The sequence below is a fragment of the Oreochromis aureus genome, linkage group 1, assembly GCF_013358895.1.
Source record: "Oreochromis aureus strain Israel breed Guangdong linkage group 1, ZZ_aureus, whole genome shotgun sequence".
NCBI classification, from domain to species: domain Eukaryota; kingdom Metazoa; phylum Chordata; class Actinopteri; order Cichliformes; family Cichlidae; genus Oreochromis; species Oreochromis aureus.
Window position 1 is genome coordinate 28523138 of NC_052942.1, and position 26376 is coordinate 28549513.

Consider the following 26376-nt stretch of genomic DNA (forward strand, 5'->3'; position numbering starts at 1 on the left):
CATACGCTTTTCCCACATGGACACTACTACCCATGTTGATGGAAGCAAAGAGAGTGGTCACGTGATGCGCAGCTTTCTTTTTTTACTCTCAGGGGAGAGTTCATTTTTATTTTTTTCCTGCATATCGTGCTGCATATCTCACTTAAACTTCACTTGTTTGATATTGCTTGTTTAAAGATGACTAATATTTACATTTATGCAGGAAATTTAAAATCTGCCTCATTTGTTTCATTCCCTGGCTGTACGATGTGGTTTTTATTTTATTTTTTTATTTTGAGATAAATATGAGTATGTTTAAAAAACACAGTTACAATCATCTTTGATTAACGTGCATTATTAGCAGTATTCCTGGGTCCTCTCATGCTTCACACTATAAGCTCATTTTTAGTCCACTAGAGGGCGACAGAGATCTATCAAATGACTGCTGTGTGAGCCTCAAACGTTAGTGTTCAATAGCCGAACTGTAAGAAAATTAAAGTTAGGTGTAAGTTGTACACTTTTGCATTTGTGCATTTTTTACCAACTGTTAATGGTACGTTATTTATTGGGGAAGCTTATTTTTTGCAATAGCTCAGGAGCGGTTAAATTACTAATCAGAAGGTAGGTGGTTCGATCCCCAGGCCTCCACATTAAAGTTTTGATGAGCAAGATGCTGAACCCCTGAAAGACTTCTTTTAGTGAATTTATCTGAGACACCGTTAAGGGTTTTGCGGAGTGTTTAGTGTAAAATTCTATGAGAATGACAGTGAATCTCAAAAAACAATATAAATGCAGTAATTTTTGGGAGCCTAATGACGTTTTTTATCCTAACCTCTAAAACAGCATACATATTCTTGAGAAAATGTAATTTTGACTGTGTCCCAGTGACCATGTTTTAACTGGCATGTCGCGTAAATTGCAGCACCATGTCATGAAAACTGACGTTAATAATCAAAGTAACGTGACTCATTAAGATGTCAAACGTTGATATTGTTGGTGAATTAAAGAGTCTTGAAGCATCAAATAAATACCAGTACCTATAACAGAAATGCACCTACTTGTTTTTTGTGTTCTTGTTGGCACAGTCATTGGTCCACTAAATTCTTCCTAATACAGGAGAGACGATTTTTCGTGCTCAACTGGATTCATTGGTTGTCGAAATTTTTACAAGGCTGACTAATTATTTAATCGCTAGCTAGGAGAAAGAGAGAACGAGGGGGAAAAATTCCCATCTAAACATTTTGAACCATTTTCTTTTTTTCAGGGGAGCTCATTGTGTGATAAATAACTTATGCAAAAAAAAAATTCCCACAGCTTTACTGTTGTCCGCTCCGTATAATAATAATAATACAGTAACAGAGCAATGATATCTTGTGGCTTTTGAAGTCATGAACATGAATTAGGAAAAAAAGAAAGAAAGAAAAAGGCAAGCGCTCGCAGTCGGACTGTACCATTGTTGAGGAGGGAGGGGGAGGGGGGACCTTTCCATGCGGAGGATCAGAGGTGATGACACGCGCGATCCCCAGTCCCGCTGTAGGTCTCGCACCGGAGACATGGTGACACAACACCAGATCAGCTTGCAAGCTTTTCTTGAAGAGTAGTTGCTCGATTTTTCTCGCTGAACCGTAGAGGTAAGTGCGCTCAGTAGCCAGTTTATTTTTTGGTGTTATTTCTGTAGACACATTATCTTTTTGGGTTTCTTGCTGATGAAAAACATTCTCTGCCAGCTCGGTTGTAGATGATGCTGTAATAACAGAGTGGGTATGAGCTGTGGCGCTGTGTCGTGACTGTTTGCTTGAAACCCCCGTGGTGTATGTGCCTTTAACCTTTTACATTTGTATTTATTTAATAGTGAGACAGCTGTCTGTGTAATATAGGATTTGGGTTGGCAGCTTAATCATAGATCCATATCTTATTTGATTTCGTATTCATGGTTGCATCCTATAAAAGCTGGGGCAGCAAATTTTAGGATTTAGTTTTGTTTGCTAGTGCAGATAGTTTGTCCCCTTCTCCTACTGTACCAATGTAATGAAAAAGTTTCTCATAAGGTCTGACCTCATTTTCCAAACTCACGTCTTAATTTAATTTGATATCTTCGAAATGTCAATTTGACTAATAAAATAATTTTATTTGGGCTGCAGTTTGTCAGATGAATTAATAATGATGCCTACTTGTTGAGACATTTAAACTCCTGTTATGTTACTTTGTTTATTATCTATCTAGATGTGTCAACAGACCATGTGCTGTCTTGAAAATTGCCTATTGTTTATCTTCTTTTAGGTCCTTAAACACAGTCGTTACAGCCTTTACATCAATATTTTTTGTGTCATGAAAATTTATTTCATGTTAGGTGTAATGTGTAGCTAAACTCAGGTTTGATACAGAATAAATGACACAAATATTATTTGGGGAATGGGATTTTAGTCACTTTGTAAGCCATCCTGCAGCTAAAATGTTTTAAATCGCAAGGTGCAGGTTCATACTGATTTTGCATGCATGTAGACAACACAAGTTTCCCTGGAGTCATGCATGATAGAGAGAGCAGAAGAAACAAAAACTGCTCAAGGACGCTGAGTGAGATAGCGAAGCAGCAGGCGTAGCAGACACTGAAAATTCAGGGAGTTGGAGCTTTGTAGTCCCTTCCAGCTATTTATTTTTCTGCACAAACTCCAACAGATGTATTGTGTACTGTATGTTGTCAGATGCAATGTCCTGTAACAGATATACAGCATTCTTGTTTGTGTTGTGTTTTAATTTAAAATTAATGTACATGTAGGCATGTTTAGAAAGAAACATCAGTGAAAAATTGCTTATAGAGTTTCAGTGATTGGATATCTTTGTGTTGGCAAAGGTGAAGGGTTGGCTGAGCTGAGTGCCTTCCCAGTGCAATGTGTGGATGGCTGCTTGAATGGCTGGCTGAAGAGTTGCCTGACCAGTTGGCCAGTTGGCTCCCTTACCATCGATTCAGTGTCAGTTGAGCAAAGTGTGAATGAAAGCATTTACTATGGGTCAGCGGTCAGTTATGGACCTATCTAAAGGTCCGCTTGTGTGTTTTTGTGTGTGTATTATTGACTTCCCATTACATATGTGGCAGGCTTTGGCTCAGTGCTCACAGAGCATCTGCAAAGCTGGAGGTTTTTTTCTTTTCTATTTCTGTTGTTTGGTGCCGAAAGACATGCTGTACTGAGCAGCTGACAGTGCTCGACATTCCTTTGCCTCATCGTCTTATCTCTCTCACACAGTCACATGCACAATTAGCTGAATATATGTATATGACCAACAGTGTTAACAGGATCATTAACAGGAACTGTTATGTAGTGATATCCTATGTGTGTGGCTCAGGTATTTTTTCTTACAGGAATCTAAACATGGGCTATGACTTCCTTCTAGGAACACATTTTTAAAAATCCATGAGGTAAATCATTAAATAGAAAGCTGAGGACATGTTTCAAAGTTAGGTTCCAGTTAGCAATTAAAAGTTGAATTTAGAGTCTTCAGAAAGTTAATGTATATTGATGTAATGTCCTCTGAAGTCAAAGATTTATGGCTGTATATTTGCAGTCTGTGGAGACTGCAACCCCTCATGTCTGACTGAACATAAAGAAAGAAAAGCTACTGCATGTGTTTGTGTGTGGCTGGTATGTGCGCCTGGCCAACGGAGAAAGAGCCTGGGGTTCTTATCTGACCTCCCCGGGATGACCTTTCACCCCTCAAGACAAGCCTTTTGTGTCAGCTGAGCTAGAGCCTATGAGAGAGCATGCGTGAGTGCCTACATGTGCGTGTGTGTGTGTATGTGTGTGTGACTGTGCATGTTTGTGCACATGTGTATAAGAAGTATAAGCCACATCAAAGCCTTAGCTAAACATTGTTATCTGAACTCCCCTTTGACCTCACGGTCATGAGACGTCTCTCAATCAAATTCATCCATGCCCTCAAAAGTCAGCATGTGTATGAAAGTTTGCATATATTAGCAAGTAGGAACTCATGAGATGTGTGTTGTTGTTGTTTTTAATTAAAAAAATAAAAATAAACAAATAGAGCTCATCTTCTTCATTTGTTATTTAAAGGCAGCTACATCCATTTATTTACAAGTGTTGAAGTTCTCAATATAAATGTACTGGTGGCAAAGTGCAGTGTGTGGATTGCGTGGTGCTCAGGGCTTTGGGAGGATCCTAACTGCAGGTTTGTATGTGTGAGGTGCTGTGTTTGAAGCCAGCAGTGGGAACAGGGTCCAAGAGGTCATAAACCACCACAATAGTGCCTCTCTCCCCAGGGTGAAACAGAGGCAGAAAGAGAAGAAGGGAAGGGTGGTGGTGGGGGGGGTGGAGACATGAAAGGATCTCCCACTTCCATGCCAAGGAGAGAGGAAGGTGGGGGAGATGGGAGGAGAAAAGATCAACAAAGCTTCCTTAAAAGTTTTAGTTTAGAGATAATTTCTGTCATCTCGGCTGCATGTCTTCCTTCATGTGTAAGTGATCTCTGGGTTTTGCTCGTAACATGTAGTAAAAAGAATTAATTTAGGACCTATAACAGTAAGAGTACAGAAGTAATATAATAGAATGTAACTATAGCACTAGCACTAGACTATTTGTCCTTTACCTAGATATTTTACACTCATACTCGAGTACATGACAGAAGCAGCTTCAAATTTCACGTTTCTTTATCCCATCTGGAAATGTTTTTATTCTTTTTATATAAAAACTATGTTAAACCCCATTTGCATTAACTGTAAACTGCATTGTCACAAAATCGTGACAACAAAATGTTTCTGAGCTGATAAAAAGGGGACTGTTTAGAGATATTTGGATCTCTTTTTACAAACATACAATGATCTTCTAGCATGTGATGCACTGCTATACTGAAAAGTATGTCACATGATCAAAAGTGTCTGAAACAAAAGCATCTACAACAGTAAAATGCATTAATGCTGCAATAATGTTGCTGCTAATGCTTAGCAAGATTTTGCATTGTGTTGGCACTTTTACTTAAGTAAATAATCTGCATGTCTTGCTCCTTAGATGTGCAGCTAGAGATTAAAGATGGGGGCATTTTTATTGAACAATACAAGTCCCAGAAGAAGATTACTGTCAGTGCTTTGTATGCTTTGAGTCTTTTTAAATCGGAGTGTCCCATAACAATATGTGAAGAAAATCTCTCTTTGAAGTAATAGCACAAGGAACCACTTTTTATTAACAAGTAGCTACAAAACCACACCACACAGCTCAAGGGAAAGCCAATTCAGTTTCCTTGGACTGACAGCATTTGCCTATTTGAAGTTTAGGATTTTGGTTAAGATTCAGTAAAAGGTGGAGTGCACCTCTCTGCTTTAATCTGCTTTCCCTTCCATTTCCCTCCCCGCTGTCTCTTTCTGTGGTTGTAAAAAGATCAGACTGCACTTTGGTAGAAGGTGTGATTACTTCCTCTCAGTCCCGACTGTGTTATGACAGGGCTTTTTGTCTTCTGCTCTCTACAAGACGGTGCAAGGCATTAAAAGCCGGCTCTGCTTCTTTACATATGAAAGTGTGGAAGCAGAAGGTTGACTGGTAAGGTATGTGTATGGGAAATGTGTGAGAGAGGACGCGTGTGTCTCTTTCCAACAAGTGTTTCAAGATGAAAAAATAAAGCTGAAATCAAGAGAAGACTTGTCCCATTAACAGATAGATAGATGTTTAGGGAAAAGTTTAACCAGGTTTAATTTTTGGGAAGATATTAAACTCTTTAAAGGTCAGTTAAGTAAATAATTACAGCAGTTTTTATTATATGGTATGGTAGTTCATGTCAGTGTAAGTTAAAGACGATTTGTTTAAGCCGAAATTACAGAAAACTGAGACAGAAAACTAACATCTGTTATTCATTAATCCGTATACCATGATATTTAAAACTGGATGTCATATTTTGGCTTTTAAGATTTTGTACATAAGCCTCATGGTTTAGAGAACTACAGTGTAAGGTACTTACTCAGCTTTAAGGCTGTAATCTGACATGCAAGCCTTTTTAAAAAGAATTAATCTACCCTTCAGGTTTCTGACTATTTGCTGGCTCGTGTACCCAGGTTTGCCAGTCAGTAATGTGCAGCTTGTGTGTGTCTGTGCTTGTAGCAGCTAGTATATGAGCACTCAGAGGTTTAGAGAAGGGGGATTAAGTTGGTGTTTACTGTTCAGCCTTGTTTTTTTCTTGTTGTTTTTTCTCCCTCTGTGTTGAATCAGTTCGTTCTCTCTGAAGCACATTTGGTTCTGACAGAAGTCTTTTTTGAAAATACTCAGTGTTTTATTACATTTTGTATTATTATGTAATTGACATTAAAAAAAAGAAAAACAGTCTTATCTGTTTTAGAGTAGAGAAGCGAAACGAAGCAGGGAGAGAGCAGAGAGAGAGAGATGCACTTGAGCTGAAAGGAGAAAAACAGAGGGAGGGAGTAGCGTCTAGGTCAGGGTGCCCTGACTCTGTCAGTGCAGCTGATTTTATATCATGCTGTCTGGACAGATTCCATCCACCAGTAACCACTGTTTAGACGTGTGTGTGTGTGTGTGCGCGCACGCGCGCGTGTGTGTGTGTTTCTCCCTGTGTTTCTTTGTGACTAGATGTGTTTCTGATTATTTTTATTGTGTGTGTGTGTGTTACTCAACAGTGTTAAAGAATAAATTTAATCATGATATCATAGGGCATTAAAATCAATTATATCTTAAAAGGAGGCCTTTTAACTATTTATGATAAATAAGACTTGAATGTCACCTTTGTAGGCTTTGTATGTGCTTGAAACATGTTCCTGGACCAAAGATAAAAATGTAATATAGCTATTTTTTTAAGAAGTCTTGAAATCCTGTTCCTCTGAAATCATCTTCCATATTCAATTCAATTCAATTTTATTTATATAGTGCCAAATCACAACAGAAGTCGCCTCAAGGCGCTTTATATTGTACAGTAGATCGCACAATAATACATACAGAGAAAAACCCAACAATCATATGACCCCCTATGAGCAAGCACTTTGGCGACAGTGGGAAGGAAAAACTCCCTTTAACAGGAAGAAACCTCCGGCAGAACCAGGCTCAGGAGGCGGCCATCTGCTGCGACCGGTTGGGGTGAAAGAAGGAAAACAGGATAAAGACATGCTGTGGAAGAGAGACAGAGATTAATAACAGATATGATTCGATGCAGAGAGGTCTATTAACACATAGTGAGTGAGAAAGGTGACTGGAAAGGAAAAACTCAATGCATCATGGGAATCCCCGGCAGCCTACGTCTATTGCAGCACAACTAAGGGAGGATTCAGGGTCACCTGGTCCAGCCCTAACTATATGCTTTAGCAAAAAGGAAAGTTTTAAGCCTAATCTTGAAAGTAGAGATAGTGTCTGTCTCCCGAATCCAAACTGGAAGCTGGTGCCACAGAAGAGGGGCCTGAAAACTGAAGGCTCTCCCTCCCATTCTACTTTTAAATACTCTAGGAACAACAAGTAGGCCTGCAGAGCGAGAGCGAAGTGCTCTAATAGGGTGATATGGCACTACAAGGTCATTAAGATAAGATGGGGCCTGATTATTTAAGACCTTGTATGTGAGGAGCAGGATTTTGAATTCAATTCTGGATTTAACAGGAAGCCAATGAAGGGAAGCCAATACAGGAGAAATATGCTCTCTCTTTCTAGTCCCTGTCAGTACTCTTGCTGCAGCATTTTGGATTAGCTGAAGACTTTTCAGCGAGTTTTTAGGACATCCTGATAATGATCTTCCATAGAAACCACAAACATCACAGAACTTCCATGTGGTCTTTTTCCCATCCTGCAGTTTCCTTTTCTAAAGTAACTAAAAAAAACTACCATTAGCATGGAAAAATTGTCCTGTGCTGTTCATCACAAGGTAAGGTCACTTTGTTTTTACAGGACACCAATGGGGAACTCTTATGCAGGCCAGCTGCGGACCACACGTTTTGAGGAGGTCCTCCATAACTCCATTGAGGCATCACTGAGGTCGAACACCATAATACCCCGACCTGTCTTCTCACAGTTATACCTCGAGACAGAGCAGCCACTGGCACGTGACGGTGGGTTTTATGGATGGTCATGAGAAATGATATTTTGAACAACACGAGGGTTTGATGACTTTCTGATGTTCAGCTGAATCTCAGTTTCTTTAGATTTTATTTTCTTGTCATGTTGTTTATGCTGAAAATGTAAAGATTTTGGTTGTGCTTCAAACATGCTAAACAGATGAAGACGATGAAGATGGCTCAGAGTCTAATAGTCCTCCGATACCCTACCAGATGAAGCCCCCACCTGAGGGATGCTGCACCACTGACGGTTTGTATACATACACATATAAAACCAATAAACATACAGTCTCAGGAATACATGTGCAAGATAGTGACTATAAATAGGATTCGGAGCTGGAACAGTGACAAGGTGATGTACCTTTTAGGGTTTACCTCCTCTGTGAATGCGTTGTACATGATGGGTGAAGTAATGGAGAAAAAAATCAGGATTTGTACCTACTCTTGAGTTGAGCTTTCTTTGGTGTCTCATTTTGTATTTACTCTTTAATAAAATTAAATACCATAAAAATGTACTACCCATTTATTCATTTACTTGACCACTTATCCAATTAAGGGATGTGTGGCGGCAGAATCTGTTCCAGCTGTCATCGGATGAAGCGCAGGTTACACCCTGGACTGTCAATGACTGCCTATTCATTTACTGAAAATCACTTTTCTATCCTGATTTTCAACTCCACAGGCTTTTGTCAAGCGGGCAGGGACCTTCGCTTGTCCTCCCTTGCTTCTGATCCCTTGGATGTACCCCCTGGGTTCATGTTGGTTGGAGTAAAGTCTCCTTCTCTTCCTGAGAACCTGCTGGTCTGCGCTGTGGACCGCCGCTTCCTGCCAGACGAACGGGGTCGTTACGCACTGTTGGGTGAGGGAGAAGACTGAAACAGGAAATTGGTGCTGTTAGCAAAAAATCAGCTAAAAGAGGAAAATGAACAGTGCATTTGTGCCATTCAGCCTGTGTGAATGTAGGGATGCGCAAAAAATACTTTTTATTGTAATCTTTTTTTTTTTTTGGTGCCCCAACAGGTTTCTCAGGAAACTGTATGGGCTGTGGAGAGAAAGGTTTCCGCTATTTCACAGAGTTCTCCAATCACATTAACCTGAAGCTCCACACCCAGCCCAAGAAACAGAAGCACTTGAAGTACTATCTGTACCGAAACAGCCAGGGCTTGCTCGTCAAAGGGGCTCCCATCTGTTGGAGGGGAAATGGTAAGAGGTGCACACATGTTAATGTAGTTAGATAGTTAAGTTGACTTTCTGATTGTAGCACAAACACCGATTTGATTAATTGTACTGACTAAACACTGTAGGTCACTGCATTAAATAGGATTCACATAAAGAAAAACATAAAGCACAGGGCAGAACCTACATCTGCCTTGAAATATAGTTTACCATTTTCCAGCAGTTCAGAGATGAGCCCTATCCCCTCTTAAACATAACAAGTGCTCAGGAAAAAAAGTGGACTGTTAAATAGCATCATGATGCAGTAAAGATAAAAGGTGCTCTCTGCTGTTTTAATTTGTGGTCTTTCGTCTTTTTGTCAGTCTTTTGTATTTATTTTTAAACAGGTAGTAGTCCATTGAATAAATAAAATTGCTCTTGATATGTGTTTTTTTACTACTCCGCTCAATTTAAAGACAGGGAATGAAAAACATTGCCACTAAAAGATGGTTTTATTGACAAATTGATTAACTGTACGAGAAGGTCTCAAGGTCTGATTTTATTTTGAAAATCTTTCTCTGCATATTTCAGTTAGCATTGTTAGGACTAAACACCCAATGCTTGTTTTAGTGTAAACAATGACCAAACTCTAACAGCTAATGCTGTAGCTTAGTCATGTACATATACAGCATTGGGTTGTTTTTTTTATTCATTTAACATCTACAAGCAAATCATATTCAAAATAATTATCCATTGTGTAGAATCTTTGGCTCATGTATTCCCAACCAAGTGAATAAGTAGCAAAGCCATAAGGACAAGTGAAAGGTCATACTGGAGAGCGTAGACTGTAGTCAGAGGCATAATAGTTTACTGATGAACTTTAATGAAGTGAAAGCGTTTGTGTTTTTTCGTGATTTGTTAATCCCGAAGTTTAGGAGTGAAATGTGAGACTTATTTTAAAACAAAAATCAGAGCTTGGGGTATGTATTGCTGCAATATTACCAGTCAAGTAATCTCTTAATGCTCGTTTTCAAAGCACGAAGGAGTGTTGATATTAAGAAGTGTGGAATATATATGTTGTGCTCATGGATGAAGCTCTTTTCCTATTTGCGTATTGTTTAATAATAATCCAACCTTGGTTAAACCCAGTGAAGGAAGTTCATGTGTTTGGCTGGTTTAGTAAGTTATCTTCACTCATCCCCCACAAAAGTCTCCCAGACTGTTGCGTTTTTACTCGATACTGTTTTTAATCTCTTCTGCTACATGGTTTTCTGATGTGCTTGTAACTCTCACTGACTGCTTATTAGTATGCCTTCCTCCCTGAGCTGAGTTTTAAGAAGGATGCCTTTATTATTATGCCGTATTGATAACTTTGCTGAACTTTCAGACCATGACTGGAACACTTTGTCTTCCCATGAACCTCGCACACCTGCACACTGATGCATACAAACATTTAAAGCTAGCCGTTACAGCATCTTGTTGCTGCATTTCTGTCTCAGTGGTGATATTTTTTCTATATCAGATGGCAGGATGAGACAGTTGGGACCCACCCTCTCAGAAGGCCAATCGACACCAGATCAACAGCCACCAAATCTAGCATTGAGTCAGCCATCACACACGCCCGGCAGCCACTCAGGTAACAAACAATACAGAGATAAGCTCCAGGAACGACAAGTTGATTCTTGGGTTCCTTTTTGTTTTTTTGTCATCGTTTTTTGTTTGTATTAAAAAAGATTTAATTTAATCATATCCAGGGTGCAAGTCTTATTTACACACAAGGCTGCTCAGGGTTATTGGCACATCAAAAATTTGTAAACAGACAATCTGTATTTTGCTTAAATAGGCTAAAGTAAAGAGTGAATGCAATTATTACAGAAATAGTTTCAATGAAAAGTTTTCAGTCATTACTGTTGATTATTTTGATTAAACTTTGTTGTATGTCTCTGCTAATGGCAGCTTCACACGCAGAGCCACAAACAGCTGACGTCTCCCACAATCTGATAAATGACAACCAGGCTGTTCCCTCCAATACTCATCCACCTTTAAATCAGTCAGGGCCTGGAAGACCCTCAGCTACAGGTACACCGTGCACTCCGGTGACTTCTGCAGTTTATTCCATGTTGTTTTAAAGGCTAATCTAATATCTCATAAAGTAGTTGCATACACAGCTTATGTAATGTGCTGCAGAATTTTTTAATTTGCTGTTTTAATCTGATTTCTTGGCTTCTGTGTGCATGTAAACACGGTGAGTTTTGTGTCTATTGTCATTGAGCCCCTCCCAAGGGTTTCCTCTCACCTCTCAAAGCAGAGCTCCTACCTCCATCAGTCAAAACACTGTGTGAGTGTGTGTGTTATAACACCCCTGCTATACAGAAGCAAGCCAGCTGCATTGTCTGCAGAGGGATGTCTTTTGTTTTCCCTGCTTTCATTTGCCAGCACTTCAGGCACTAAACTTCTACATCCCCTTTTTCTTCTGTCTGTCTTTCTGCCTTTCGCCCTCCCTCTGCTTCAGTCTGTCACCTCCATAAACCAAGGCTGTAAAATACCCCGTCTCATCTTCTTTTTCCTGCTTTCTCTCTTATTGAAAAGCTTCCTTCCTGTCAGTGTTGTTTTTTCATGGTCCTTTTAACAAGTGGGCCTTTTATGTGTCCCCCATATTACAGTATTACAACAGAAACTGTAGAGGAAAAGACAGGTTGATGCATGACTAAGATCCAATTCTTTTTTTTGTTGTTGTTGGATTAACAAAAATCACAGAGTATATGTTCTGTTGGTTTGTATCACGTGGCACTGACCAAGATTACTCGATGTTTTACAGAAAATCAATCCTAAAACAACCTGAGTTGTAGAAAAAAAATCTAATTTAACAAATTAACTGTCAAAACATGTCGGAGAAGTAGAGTTTGTGCATCTGGAAAAAATGAGAAAGTGGTGCAATTTATAGATTTAAATGTAATTATATTCCAATTGAGTGTGTCAAGCTCTTTTTATTTTTATTTCTATTCATCTTTCAGGGGTACATCTAAATACTGGGCCCCCCAAAAAGAGGCACAAGGGCTGGTCACCTGAATCATCTACCAGCAATCTGCCAGAGAGCACCGCGAAGACGCCACCATCTTCATTGGCCTCATCAACATTATCAGTGTCCTCTGTCGCCACCAACGGCTCCAGAGCAGGTACAATCAGGAAAAATAGACTGTATTTTACTTTTACTATGACTCTATAAATGTATCAACAAGACAGTTGTGTGTTGTATGATCTGTTTGTGTGTTTTTCTGTCTAAATATTTGTATTTTCCTTGTTTTCCTTCTGTATGCAGAGACTACAGCCCAGCAGGGTTCATCGCAGTGGATCTCAACACCACTTTCTCCCCCAGAGGTGCCAGTAATAGTTCCGGATCAGCTGCTGCAAACCTGCAGACTGCAACCTGTCATTTTCAAAGGTTAGAAATTCGAGTGAGAGCTACTCTGCCTTACTAACGCTGGGATTGTGCTCACACTTGGTCAACTGTGGATGCTATGAATGTGTAGTAGTTCTTATATTATTTATTTTAGTCTGCCTGGATAAAATGATCTGCTGGTGTCCTTGTAGTGTAGTTACTGCAGTGTCACAATAAACTGGAGGACATGCAGATGTCTGCAAGGAGCTTGCCTCTGATGATGTAATCAATGTCACTCAGACCCAAGCAGGTCCTCATGGACTCATGAATTAGGAATGTGTTACACTTGAGTAAGAGAACATGCTGTTAGGTTTCACAAGATTATTTGGATTTGTGACAGAGTCCACATCCAGCTTGTATTTCATCATAATTTTCCATTCAGCTGAACTCAGCTTTTCTTGCACGTGAGTTTTTTAGTCAAAGGCTAGTTTAGCTTGCCCCTCCTCATGGATCAGAGCCCAGCCAACACCTGATGGTGTTGGTCAGCCTCCCCTCCACCCTTTTAGCCCCTTTTTGTTTTCTGTAAACTTAACTTTGTGTTTTCACTAAATTTTACCTATCTGCCTTTCACCACGCCAGCCAGCATCTTACCATCTGTTGTGTTTTTTAAATATTTGTTTCCTTCCATCACAGTATTTCCATCCAAGTCTTCCAGTCTGCCAAAAAGTAAGACTGAGGTTGCGAGTTATGTAGGACGAATCAACAGCTGGAGCCTTCTTGTGGGTGCTGGAGCAGTAGATTAGTTGAAATAACAGGCTTTGATACAGGACAGCACCAGTATTGAAATGCCCGAGGTAGAGGTGAGAAAATCTGCAATGTAAATCGATAAATTGGCCCAGTTTAGTCTGTGTGAGGCCAAAGAGTACGAGGTGCCTGCCTAAACCAGCTTACAGACGTCATTGTGATAACTGAAGAAAAATGCAAATACATAGGTCACCTATCTCTATTTTTTCCTTTTTTCTTGCATTCAGTTTTTGCCTTTTTTGCACCAACAACTTTATTCATTTGCATTTGTCTGTTAATGTATTACTTCAGGAAATGCTTACTATTTTACATACATACAAGCCTTTAAGATATGAAGACCCATATGACCTATATTTCACTCATTTTAAATTATTACAAAACTGAAGTTACTGTACTCGACCCTAAAAATCTTTCTTCATGCATTCATTACTTCTGTGTAGGGCTATTGTAATTCATGATTATCAGGTTGCTCTAAAAACACCCTGAAACATCTTCAGTTGATCCCCTCTCTACTTTTAAGATGGGTCTTAAAACTTTCCTTTTTGATAAAACTTATAGTTCGGGCTGGATCAAGTGACCCTGAACCATCCCTTAGTTATGCTGCAATAAGCTTTGGGTGCTGGGGGACTTCCCAGCACTTCACTCATCTTTTTTTTAACCCTCTTTGTGTTTATACACCACTACTGTATTTAACCATTCACAGATTATACCCTGGCTCTCTGTCTTAGTGTGTCTTTTGTCCTGTCTCTGTCTGAGCCCTTCTCTTTATCCCCCAACCGGTTGCGGTGGACAGCTGCCCCTCCCTGAGACTTTTTCTGCTAGAGATTACTTCTTGTTAAAAAGGAGTTTTTCCTTCCTACTGTGATTGCTCATAGGGGGTTGTGTGTTGACGTTTCTTTCTAATATTGTTGGGTTTTTCACTACAATATGAAGCAACCTGAGACAACTGTTGTGAATTGTATCTAAATAAAACTGAATTACATTTTTCCCATCCTATTTCCATTTAAGTTTCATTCTCCCTCATTCTCCGTTATGTCTATATTTTCCTTTATTTTATCTGTGCACTTTTTTATGTGTGCAGGTCATGGCCCTCTTCCTCAGCTGACTGGCAGTGTAAGTGATGTACTTGTCAGTTCTCTACTTCAGAGCTGTTATCTGAGCTCACAAACACTGCCCAGAGTCTACCAGCACTATGGGCCATCACCCATTCAACCACTGTCCACTGAGATGCAGATTCTGCTCACTGTCTATTACCTTGTTCAGCTTGGTAAGTATACAATCTTTATTTCAGAAACACACTGTTGTAGTAAGTAGTTCATCAAAACTGTGGCTTTTTTACTTGCTAAACTGTTTTAAATGAATAAATGTCAAGTTTTGTTTCTCACCTCTATTTCCAGGGTCTGACCAGGTGCCTCTGGTTGAGGACTTGGAACAAATATTCATGAGATCCTGGAGGGAGTCCCACCTCAGTGAGATCAGACAGTACCAGCAACCTCAAACAACTGGAACCCCAGGGAGGCACTATGGCATAGAGGTCAGACGCAGCAAAAAATAAAAATAAACAAATAATTTTATAGTTATACATTTGAATTAAGGAGACTTTAAGGTACATATCTACAGGGCTTTTTAAACACTTCACAACACCACAGCTTTCCTTTCAGCTGTTTAGTACAGTGAAGCAAATATTAATAACCTTTTCATGCACAATATTTGAGAAAAAAGATTACAGAAAAGATAATGACAATAAATTAACAAAGTTTCCGCCTTACTCTGTCTCCAGATCCCCCCTGTATTGCCTGGGCTCCCCCAGTATCTGTCTTTGCCCTCACAAAGCCCACAACCCTTGACCCCCAACCAGCTTCCCTGGCTTGCCCAGCTGGCTGCATCATCTTACGGCGAGGGCGTGGTAGTGTTGGGGAAGGATGTAGGATCTTTGGCTCAAGGCCTCCAGCTAACTTTCAGCAGGTTAATGGAAGGACGGCTTGAAAACACCAACTATGTGGTCATCATTGTCACTGCACCAGGACAGGAAACACAGTCCTGTGTGGTAGTTACAGGTGGGATCGGTATTTTTAGTATATGCCTTTATTCTGTATGTGAAAAATGTGGTCCTTATCGTCTTTGTGTGCTTGTATTGTAGGTAAGCACCAGTGTCGTGCCTTGGCAGAGAGTATGTTCTCTCCCAGTCAGGGTCTGAAAGAAATTGCCCATCAGCTCTCCACTGGTGTTGCACAAGAACTCATCCACTACTGCAATTCCCTCGGACAAGGTGTGTCTCTCTATCTGTGACCTGTTACTCTGTTATAGTGATTGTTTCCTAACTTGTTGTGCGGCTTTATGTTTTGCAGATGGTGATATAGATTCCCTTCTGGACAATGCCATTCTGGACAGCAATGAGCCATCTCCCTTATCCAGCAGCCAAGAATCAGCTGAGGAGAGGAGTAATAAAAGTCCCAGAGTCACACACAGTCCAAAGGACCCCCATACACACCTTTCAAAAGACAGCCCAAAAGACACAGCTTCAAGTACCAAAGACACCTGTTCAGGTAAAGCACACATGACTTAAAGTGGATACAGTAAGTGGATACATCAGAGTCAAGTGACATGGCCTAAAATTTGTTTTTGTATTTGTGTAGAATACTCTGTTGATTGGCGAGAGGTGCGTCCCATCCAGCTGGCAGTGGCTAGAAAGCTGTTGTCCCATGTTTGTGCTATAGCCGACTCCAGCACACAGAACCTAGACCTTGGCTCCTTTGACAGGGTCAGCTTCCTCATCCTTGTCCCGCCCTCTGAGGTTACATTTCAGCAGACTATTCTCCACCTCTGGAGCTCTGGTTAGTCACATATGTCTTTTGCCAGCAATCGTGTTCGTGGTTCTTCTTTTATTTAAAAAAAAAATGCAATCAAAAGAATCTGAATGAACGTGTTTGTTCCTATACATATTTGATGTTGCCCTGTATTTGTCAGGTGTTCTGCAGGAGCTTGGCAGTTTAGACCAGGCATGTGTGTCTCACAGAGAGGCTGAACGTTATGTGGTCAAGATGGACCACAGCGCTCAGGCACGTATTGACAGCCTGATCCGGGAAGCATACAGTAACTCGTACACACTTTACATCCTGGTCCACGACCATGCCCACTGGGATATTAGCAGGTTTGTATGCAAAGTAAAAAGAAAAATGTGATGATTATTGTTTTCAGTTGTCATTGTTTTATCAGTATCAGAACTGGTACAACAAGAGCAAATCAAGTGTGTTTACTCAGTCTCTTTGGATCTCTTCCCTTTTGTCCCTCTTTAACACTCTCAGTGCAACCTACAGCAGCTCAGATAGTGGTTTGGGTCTTGTGGACCAACTGTTAAACTCCCGACAAGTCAAAGATGCTACAAACATCCTGATTCTACACGTCACTTCGTTTCCCTTTGCTCTTCAGACACAATGCACCCGCATCAGTCCCTACAACGAGATCCACTGGCCGTCTGCATTTAGTAATGTAAGATTCAATTTTCCGTGTGATTGATATTCTCTTTTGAGGGGAACATTTTTAGACTAGCAATGCCTATATGTTCATACAAGTTGCTAAATCTGTTGGCTGCGTGTATACAGGATGTGGACCTGTATCATGAGAGGACACGGTACTTTGGTGTGTCAGAGCTTTTGGAGTCGACTCATTCAGGGAGCAGCCTGCCTCTGATGCGTTATGATCCCTCATTTGAAAGCATGGCAGCTACCTTGGAAGAAAGGTTGTGCACTCACATGTGTTAAATCAACATAAACACTGTATGATTAAAAAAAGAGTTTAAAATGATATCAAGAATACAGCAAGAAGGCTTTATGTTATTTCTGTCTCTGATTTCCAGGTTTCCAAAGCTGCACAGTGCTGTGATCCGGACCACAGTTTTGATCCAGCACTACTGTGTTGCTCTGATGGCTGTGTCAGGAAGGTTCAACCGTTCCCACAATCTCCAAAAACACACTTCAGTGGAGACCATGGAAATTGTACAGTCACTGGTCAATGCTGCACAGCAGTGTCCAGCCCATCATGGTCACATGGTACTTGTGCGAATCCCCTCTTTGGCTCTGGCAGCGTGGGCCCACCAACGGCTGTCCAGAGTGAGGAAGCAGCTGGGTCTGGAGGAGAATTTCGAAATCATACTGGGGAATCCCAAACAGGATCTGAATATTGGACAGTCCTTTACAGATCAGATCAAGGTGGGGTAGTAATTCTTCAGAAATATATTATAGATGATTTCACCAGCAGAGAACTACAAAAAATTCTCAGGTACATCGAAAGCTGCATGTAGTCTGATTTGTCCTTCTGTTTCATGTAGAAATGGTTGAAGATCCAGGATGCTGACTGGGTTCCTCGTACCTACCTGGAGCTGGAAGCCCTTCCTTGCATCCTGATCCTTTCAGGGGCTGAGCCATTAGGAGAGTCACTTCCCAGGTATGCTCACTTGAATTTTATTCATCGCTCCCTGATTTTTGACATGACAATATTCACCTTTGTTCTCGTAATAGTGTTAGTGTTACTTCCTGTTTTGGCCTTAACAGATTAAAAAGGTATAACCCCACATTTTCTTGCATCACAGCCAAAAAAAGCTGTCATAGTTGTCATTTTGAGCATTTTTAAGCAGAGAGGTCATTCTTTCAACAGGTCGCTAAAGTACTGTGACCTTCGAGTGATAAGCTGCTCATACCTGCAGCGTACCACGCTTGAACAAGAGTTGGGACTGGCTGCTTATCTAGTGAAGAAAGAGTCACGACCACCACAAAACCTTGGATCAGGAAGTGACCTGCTCGAAAGCGATGCTGAAAAACTCAGTAGTACTGACAATGAAGAGGAGGAAGGACAAGATAATGGTAAGATTTCACAAAATCTATATTTCATATCTAAAGAGATAGATAAACTCATTTTGTTTGACAAAATGATAAATGCTGTTTTATTTAAAGCAAAAGTGCTATATCTTTTCTTCTGCCTGGTATTTCTAGGGGAGCCCAGCCAGCCACTCCAGGCATGCCCAGATAGTGGAGCTCTGGATCTCAACCCTGCTCAAAGCACCACCTCTCCAAATGTTGAGAAAGTGGCCTTGGATGCCATACAATCTTCCTCACAATCACAGACTCAACTTCAGCCACAATTCTCCTCTCAGTCTTTTCCATGTCCTCAAACTGCACCAGAGTCCCAAACGCAACCTTATGCTCCATGTTATTCGCAGTCTCAGCAGATCTCCCAGCTGCAGTCCCAGACTCAAATTCAGCTGTTATCTCAAACAAATCCTCAACCTTACCTTCAAATACCCCCTCAACAACCGTTACTTTCCCAAATGCAAATACGCTCTAAATCAACATCATCCGGCTCGTCCTCTCCACGAGCTTCCTCGCCTCATCCGAGCTGCTCCTGGGCACGAGGAGCGAGTCGGCCACCTTCTGTGCTCCTGCCTCATGCCCTCTACAACGTCATTACTGCAAGTGACAGCAGCGGGCTTCCACGATGTACTTCATTCCTGCCACACATGTCTGTTGCATGGGCAAGCAGCTTCAGGTAGGGGACATATACAACAATTTATAACACATATGCGCGTATATTTCCATGTTTTTCATATGAACATTAAGCATATAGAACAGTGATACTCAAAGTGGAAAAGAGTCTAAAAAATATTCCACAGTGACATTTTGGGGGTCAAAAATAGTGATCAATCTTGTATTTTGTGTCCAGGCCTTTGCTGAGTAAAATGATGACATGTACAGAGCAGTCACTTTATTATCGTCAGTGGACGGTCCCTCGCTCGTACCACATGGACAGCAGCAATCGCACAGAAGGCCGAAGTGACAACTTCCACCCTCGCAGGTTGCTGCTCAGTGGCCCCCCACAGGTGATTTCTGTTTTTATTTGTTTCATTCAAACTCGAGCATATGTTGTACCTTATATTTACATTATTTTACCTTTGTTGTTTTCTGACGTCAGGTGGGTAAGACAGGAGCATACCTGCACTTCCTGGGCATTCTGTCGCGCATGCTGATCAGACTGATGGAGGTGGATATCTACGATGAAGAAGACATCAACTGCAGTCAGTGCATTTGCTGTAGCATTCACCAGTTTTTAGATTCTTAATATTGCTGTTTTTGCCGCTGTTTGGATCATAAAATCGTATCTGTCAGTATTTATTAAATAATCAGTACAGATTGTACATAAACCTGTTTTCAATGTATTCATTTGTAAATGTTATGTGTTCAGATTCCCAGACAGAGGGAGTGCAGTACCATCCAGCCAGTGCTCCCTGGCCCAACCCAGAGATTGTGAGGACGATGCCTTTCGACTACACCATCCACGACTCCAAATATGATGACATCAGCACCATATACTGCCCTGGATATAAATCCAATTCTGAAGGTAAGTAAAGCCGGAAAAAACTTGATCTATTTATCAATATATTAACACAAAGCCAAAACTATATGTGCATAGTATGAATATCACCTGTCGCTGTGCTACCTGTTACTTTTGTATTTTGTTTTTTGGTCCTTATCTGCCTTTGGTTGTTTGTTCTCCAGGAAATCCTGTGCGAAAGGAAGATGTGTACCTACGTCGGCGGACAGCTAGGATAAAGTTGTCTAAGTATGCAGCCTACAACACGTATCATCACTGCGAACAGTGTCATCAATACCTGGGCTTCAACTCTAGATACCAGGTCAGGACAGTACATGCAAGCAGACAGAGTTAAAAAATCCCACTCAAACTATCTTTGAAATGTAAACATGACAGTTGTCTCTAATCATAATTTAGATGTGCGAGTCAACACTGCATGCTTTCACATTCACTCATCTACTGCTTGGGGAAGAGATCCAGCTCTACTTCATCATCCCAAAGTCTAAAGAACACTACTTCAGCTTCAGCCAACCTGGAGGCCAACTGGAGAGCATGCGGCTGCCGCTCACTTCTGACTGGGTATGTTCTTGATCATTTAACTTGATCATTGAAAATAAATGTTCCCCTTTCTGTTCACCTCACATCAAGAAAAAGGCGGCAATTATAATAGAGAAGTAGAAGTTTTGTGTGTCAAGATTTAAAAGGAATTCTTTGCCTTGTCTGCTTCCATGAACATTTTCATCCGCTGTTTTTGTTGACCATTTCGATTTGTGGGGTTTGCCACAGTGCAACACCCAGGTGGTTCCACTAGGTGGTGCAATTGGCTTAGCAATAGCTAAAATTGTCCCAACAGCCCAGCAGTTCTTATTTGTTTTCACAAAATTATGTAAACAAAAGATTCTGGTTTGAGAAAGTATTGTTTGAAATTACAAGATTTTTTTCTTGCATCAGTCAGAAATGCTCTGATCTGTGACCATTACCTGGACTTCAAATAGAGTTTAAATTCAATATAATCTTCTTTTTTTTTTAATAAAATCCTGGCGTATCCTGAGGAAGCTGTTAGTATAGCCTGCATGCATTGTTTTAACTTATTTTTCGACATAGTAATACAGATTTTTATTAATAAAATTCATGTTAAAAATAACAATTTTCTTTTTAATAGCATTATTTTTATTTAATTTATTTTTCCCCTACTTTCCCAGAGCCCAGACTGCATCAAGAGTCCAATCTTCACCCCAACCACCGGCCGTCATGAGCACGGTCTGTTTAACCTGTACCACGCCATGGATGGAGCCTCTCATCTACATATCCTGGTGGTCAAAGAATATGAGATGGCAGTCTACAAAAAGTACTGGCCCAACCACATCATGCTGGTGCTGCCCACTGTCTTCAATGGGGCTGGAATAGGTATTTTACTAATGTTAGTAATAAGTAAACTGTTATCCATAGTCTTCCATAGTCTGGAGGGTCGACAGTTAATTTAGCCAAAATAAATGTGAGAGTTTTATCCTGGATGAGGAGGCCCATGCTGTGTAAAATCTATGATGCAGATCAATCAACTGTGAGGACTTCTTATGGAACAAGGCAGTAGTCAAAAGTATCTTCTTCATCACCATTGGTGGACTTATTCTTATATAGCTGTTTTCTACTCAGCTTGAGCACTTAAAGCACTTTATGCGACTTGCCTCATTCACCCATTGACACAGCTTCACACAAGCCCTTTTTTTCTAGGCCTAAGTGCTCTTAATCTAGCATTCATATGGATGCATGGCGAGCAACTTGGGGTTGCTATCTTACCCAAGAATACCTTAGCATGCAGACTGGAGCAGCCAGGGATTGAACCACCAACCCTCCAAGTATTAGATGACGTGCTGTTCTCAGCTACAGTCAACCCAAGTTTTAAAGTTTTTAAACCAACTCGCAGGTGCTGCTCACTTCCTGATTAAAGAGCTTTCCTATCACAACCTGGAGCTGGAACGCAGCCGACGTTTGGAGGGAGGGGGTCCAGCTGGTGATGTCTGGCCTTTCATCATCCTGGCTGATGACTCCTGTGTTATGTGGAACACATTAGACCTGGAAGCACGCAAGTACATAGTGACAAATTACTTACAACATAATTCATCGTATGAGTTAAAGGACTTGTTGTTTGTTGGTTTCTGGTTTGATTTAACACAACCAGTGTTTGATTTCTGTTTTCCTTAGTGGCCCAGTAGAGCACGCTGTGTCACTGAAACAGGTACTACAGCACATGGAGGCCTGTCCAGACCTATCCCACTATGGTCTATGTGGCATCAGGAAGTGGAGCAGCCGTGGACTGACAGGTCAGTGGTGACCATAGCAGTAGAGATGCAACCACTGCAATATTTTTTTTTCAGATTTTTTTCTATGACCAGCTGATACTGATTTTTGGCTATTTCTTTTTTTTTTTCTAAGCACTATAACTGACATTATATACAAGCAAAAATTAATTTTTCTTCATTGAAAAATATTATTTTCTTAATAAATTATTAAATTTTATAATATCTGGTAAATTGCAGTACGTTACAGGTTCTTGGTCTCTCTTAAACAACTGAAAATAAAGTGAAAAAAGATATTGAAGAGGTAAAAAGCACAACGAGTGCACCCAACTTTATATAACTTTTGTATAAGATTGTATATAAGAAAACAAATCACAGTTGCTTCCATTATTTTCCAGCATTTTTCTAACTTCATCCAGCAAACAAACTTGCTAATCAGAGATTATTTTTTAGCATAAAAAGCAACTATTTAAAATAACTTGTTTGTGCCTTAAATTAATATTTACGCTAACTTTTTTTCCTTTGTGTTAAACCAGGTAATGTACTGCGGGAACCCTTCTCTCGAGGTCATCTTCATGACTTCTTCCTCCTAAATGTTGACCGGAGTCAGAATGTCCAGTACGACCAGAACCGCTTCACCTGTCATGACGTCGATTTCACTCTGAGGCTGCACAGTGCCGGGCTTCTTGTCTGCAGGTTCAACAACTTCAGTGTCATGAAGAAGCAGATCGCCATTGGAGGATACAGAACATTCATTATCAAGACAAAGGTATCTTCCACAGTCAGCAAAATCAAAACATAAACTAGCAATCTGCGTAACTGGGCAACAGATAGCGATTGATATTTTTTTCCTTGTCATTCTGCAGTTACATAAAAAAAATTATTAATTTCACAAGCTATTGTTAATAAGCAAAAAATGTTGTCTCCAGATGACAGATGTTCCCACCTCTGTGAGCCCCTCACAGTACATCTGTGCCCCAGACAGTAAGCACCTTTTCTTGGCTACACCAGCTCAGCTCCTTCTGGAAAAATATCTCCAGCACAACAGCCATAAACTGTTTCCACTCAGCACCAAGAACTACACACACCCTGTACTGTCTGTGGACTGCTACCTTAACCTGGGACCTGAGGTATACAGACACACACACTCCACATCTACACATACATGTAGACATGGTTTTAAAAATCATGATATATCATATTTCAACATACACTTCATAAAGACTCTAATCTTCTTCCTTCCTGTAGGTGACAGTGTGTTTTGTGAGTTCCAGACCTCATTCTGTGAACATCAGTACAGCAGGGTTGCTGTTCAGCGGACTCCTCCTTTGTTTTGCAGACTCCTTTGTGACTCCCGGGTTCCTCAAGAAGTTCACCTTCCTTAAAGGTGCAGCAGCAGACCAAATATAGACAATAAGCATGTGTCTTTTACAGGTGACTCATTTAAGAAGAAGTCAAAGCAGTGTGGAGCAGATTATTGATATCATTCTGAATATCAGACCAGCAACCTTCTTCACTTCTACTTAAGTAAACAAATACCAATAAAGCTAGAACTGTTATAAATTACATTAAGTCCCACAAAATATGAGCAAATTAGTCAGTAGCTAACACTTTATATTGATCACAGAAAAAAAATCAAGATCAGGCAACTACTTCAAAAAGGTGAAGCCATGCTCTCGTTGTTGTGTCTGATAATTATTTCTTGCTCTGTGTCACTGTTGTTAAAGAGTGTCGCTTTCCCTCCTCTCTGCTTGCTTTAGGTGCAACTCTGTGTGTCATCAGCGCAGATCGTAGCTCGCTGAGGGAGACGGTGGGCAGGTTGGAGCTGGAAGAAGAGTGGCGGTTTAGGCTCAGTGATGAGTTCCAGACTGCCAATGCCAAAGAGGACCGGCCACTCTTCTTTCTGACTGGAAAACACATATAACTGAAGCAGATGTGCACTTTGGGCTTGTCGTAGACACGACTGAAATTACTAATTGTCAAACAGAACAAAAACAGGAAAGGGATTTTTTTGTTCTGTTTTTTGTTTTGTTTTTTTAAGCTTTATGTGCTGCTCCATGAAATTGTTTAATGTTCGTGTTTTGGAAATACATTTATGTTCTCAGCAAGATATACTGATTGTCTGAGATGTCTGGGGAATGTACGTGCACAGGAAAGAGGCATTTTTATCCTTCAAACAAAGTTGCTAGCCTCCGTAACTCACATTACTACTTTTGATTTTTGTGATATCTGTTTGCAGATTTAGTTGTTTAGAATTACTCAATGAAATGTCAGTGTTTAGACTTCTTTGCAGGTGCAGGAAACACGGAGAGCTTTAAGGAACGTGGAGGCAGTCGTTTGTGTGACATGATAGCTGGCTTCTGTCGATATTTTTGTAGGGTTATTTTTGTAGATGCTTGTTTTGCTTGTATGTTCTTACATATAAAATATTTTGAATTATATTTCATCAGATTGTTATCATGTAAAAAATACATTTGTTTCGGTGTGTGCAAGAATAAGAATTCTGAGCTGTTTATATCGGATGCAGGGCATTTTTTGTGCTCCAGAAGGCTGTGTGATTATTTTGTTTCTACTTGTATAAGAAACATTAATTGACTGTATTTTGTATGTACAATTTTGTATGCTTTTAACTGTATAAATGTACAGACATTTTAAATAACTTGTGTCTGTGTGTTTGAATGTAAAACCTGAGACATAAAGGCTCACTCTATACAAAAAGCAAACTTTAATAGCTATGTTGTATGTCTATCTCTGGTCCAGTGCATACTTCAAGTACAAAGATTTTAAAGCCTATCTAGGTGACATTTTAGTCCTATATAATTTTGCTGTCATGTGGTATCAGATCAGCACCTGAAGCAGCAGGATAGTACAGCAGCAGTGGATGCTCTCAGATTTCCTCCCAAGTACTCCATTCCCAGAAAACGCTTGTTGATAATTTTAGTCCAAAACACTTGCTGCCCAAGCAGTAGCAGCCCACTCAAAACAGCAGTACACATTACCGTCTAAGGACTCATCCAGATACACTACGAAGTGCTTTTTCACTGTCATGAAGATAGTGTTTTCATACCAGAAGACGAAGTTTTCATAAAATATGGCTTTAAAATAATCAGTAACTACTACACAGCTTTTTGACATATCAGCCATCTAAGAGGACTTAACTGCTTCGTTATTGATTTTTTTTCTGTTACATGTAAGGAATATTTCCAGATTTCTGGAGACTCCTTGAAGAACATTTCATTGAGAAGCAGCCATTTATCTCATGGAAGAGGAAGACTTCACCAGCCACAGTGAGGATGAAAGCCCCAATGGCAGCTGGTCCTGGGTAACAAAACTAAATATATACTGCACGGATGCATGAGGCAGGCAGAATAACATAAGTTCAGGCTCGTACTATAAACTTAATTGATATTAAATCAATAAAATAAAAAGGGACCCAAAACACTACAACCAGTGAAGAAATGGGTCTGGAGTGTCCACATATGGGACAGAAATTGCTAATATCAAATGTAAAGACAGAAAAATTTCAGAGGGACTAAAGAAGAAAATTGTTAAAAAGAGGAGCACTGTGTGCAGATGGAGGAAGTGTAGGATGTGTATGCTTTACACAGCATTTTCTGCATGTCTGCTGGTTTTGTAGATAGAGTTGATGAACTCTTATCTGTGTGTGCAGTCAAATCACATGTCAGATTAACAGCTGATATCTCCACACATGACCGCAAGCCCACATGTGTTATAAAGGTATATAACACATCAGTCAGTGATGCTGTTTCACAGCAGTGCTTTGACCCCACATTTTTTCTTTTGTACCTTTAACATCTTCCTGAACTTAATCTATAGTTAGTTGTTATTGGTATTGATTGTTATTGATTACCCAGAAACTCTCTATGGTGGTTTGCAAGGTGTTGCAGTCAGTGTTTCATGCTCATGCTGCTCCAACATGCTGTATGTTAGTGTTGTTTATACAGGATTGGCGGCAGTGGCTTTAACCATTCACGTCTGGCTTTGGAATCCACTCTAATCAGATTTCTCTAAAGCCCTGTAGCATGCACTGTAGTACTGCAGTGGACACAGACCCAGCAGGTCTGTGGTGTGTGGCCCAGGCAGCATTACCATTGGCTAGAGCAGCCCAACCCCCCCAAACACCACCCCCATCTCCGTGGTGATGAAAAGATTGCATTATGGCCCAAAGGGGGAGTGCCTGTGAGAGATCAGGCAACCCCTGCCTCAGGAAACGACCCACCTCCCTTCAGTCGTTCACAAGCACTCTCACGTGTCTGATATGTAACACTGCAAGGCAATCACTGGAGCAATTGAAAGCTTATCGGCCAGCAACCACCCACCCCCACACACACACA

The 26376-nt window shown here is 40.5% G+C and overlaps 1 protein-coding gene across 1 annotated transcript; it reads left to right on the plus strand.

Moving 5' to 3' along the window:
* The first annotated feature begins 1455 nt into the window (after positions 1-1455).
* greb1 (growth regulating estrogen receptor binding 1) lies at positions 1456-24699 on the plus strand. The gene is made up of 34 exons (XM_031730883.2): positions 1456-1610; positions 7857-8017; positions 8184-8273; positions 8706-8882; positions 9044-9226; positions 10701-10814; positions 11135-11257; positions 12193-12354; positions 12498-12620; positions 14443-14628; positions 14759-14895; positions 15142-15418; positions 15502-15630; positions 15710-15907; positions 15998-16195; positions 16329-16512; positions 16667-16850; positions 16964-17100; positions 17218-17569; positions 17689-17804; positions 18015-18220; positions 18350-18902; positions 19077-19233; positions 19326-19428; positions 19596-19751; positions 19910-20046; positions 20142-20303; positions 20927-21131; positions 21649-21811; positions 21927-22045; positions 22558-22790; positions 22951-23151; positions 23270-23408; positions 23782-24699. Exons 2-34 carry the CDS (start codon positions 7864-7866, stop codon positions 23943-23945), a joined length of 5922 nt encoding a protein of 1973 aa, XP_031586743.1. The 5' UTR covers positions 1456-1610; positions 7857-7863; the 3' UTR covers positions 23946-24699.
* Positions 24700-26376: the final 1677 nt, after the last annotated feature.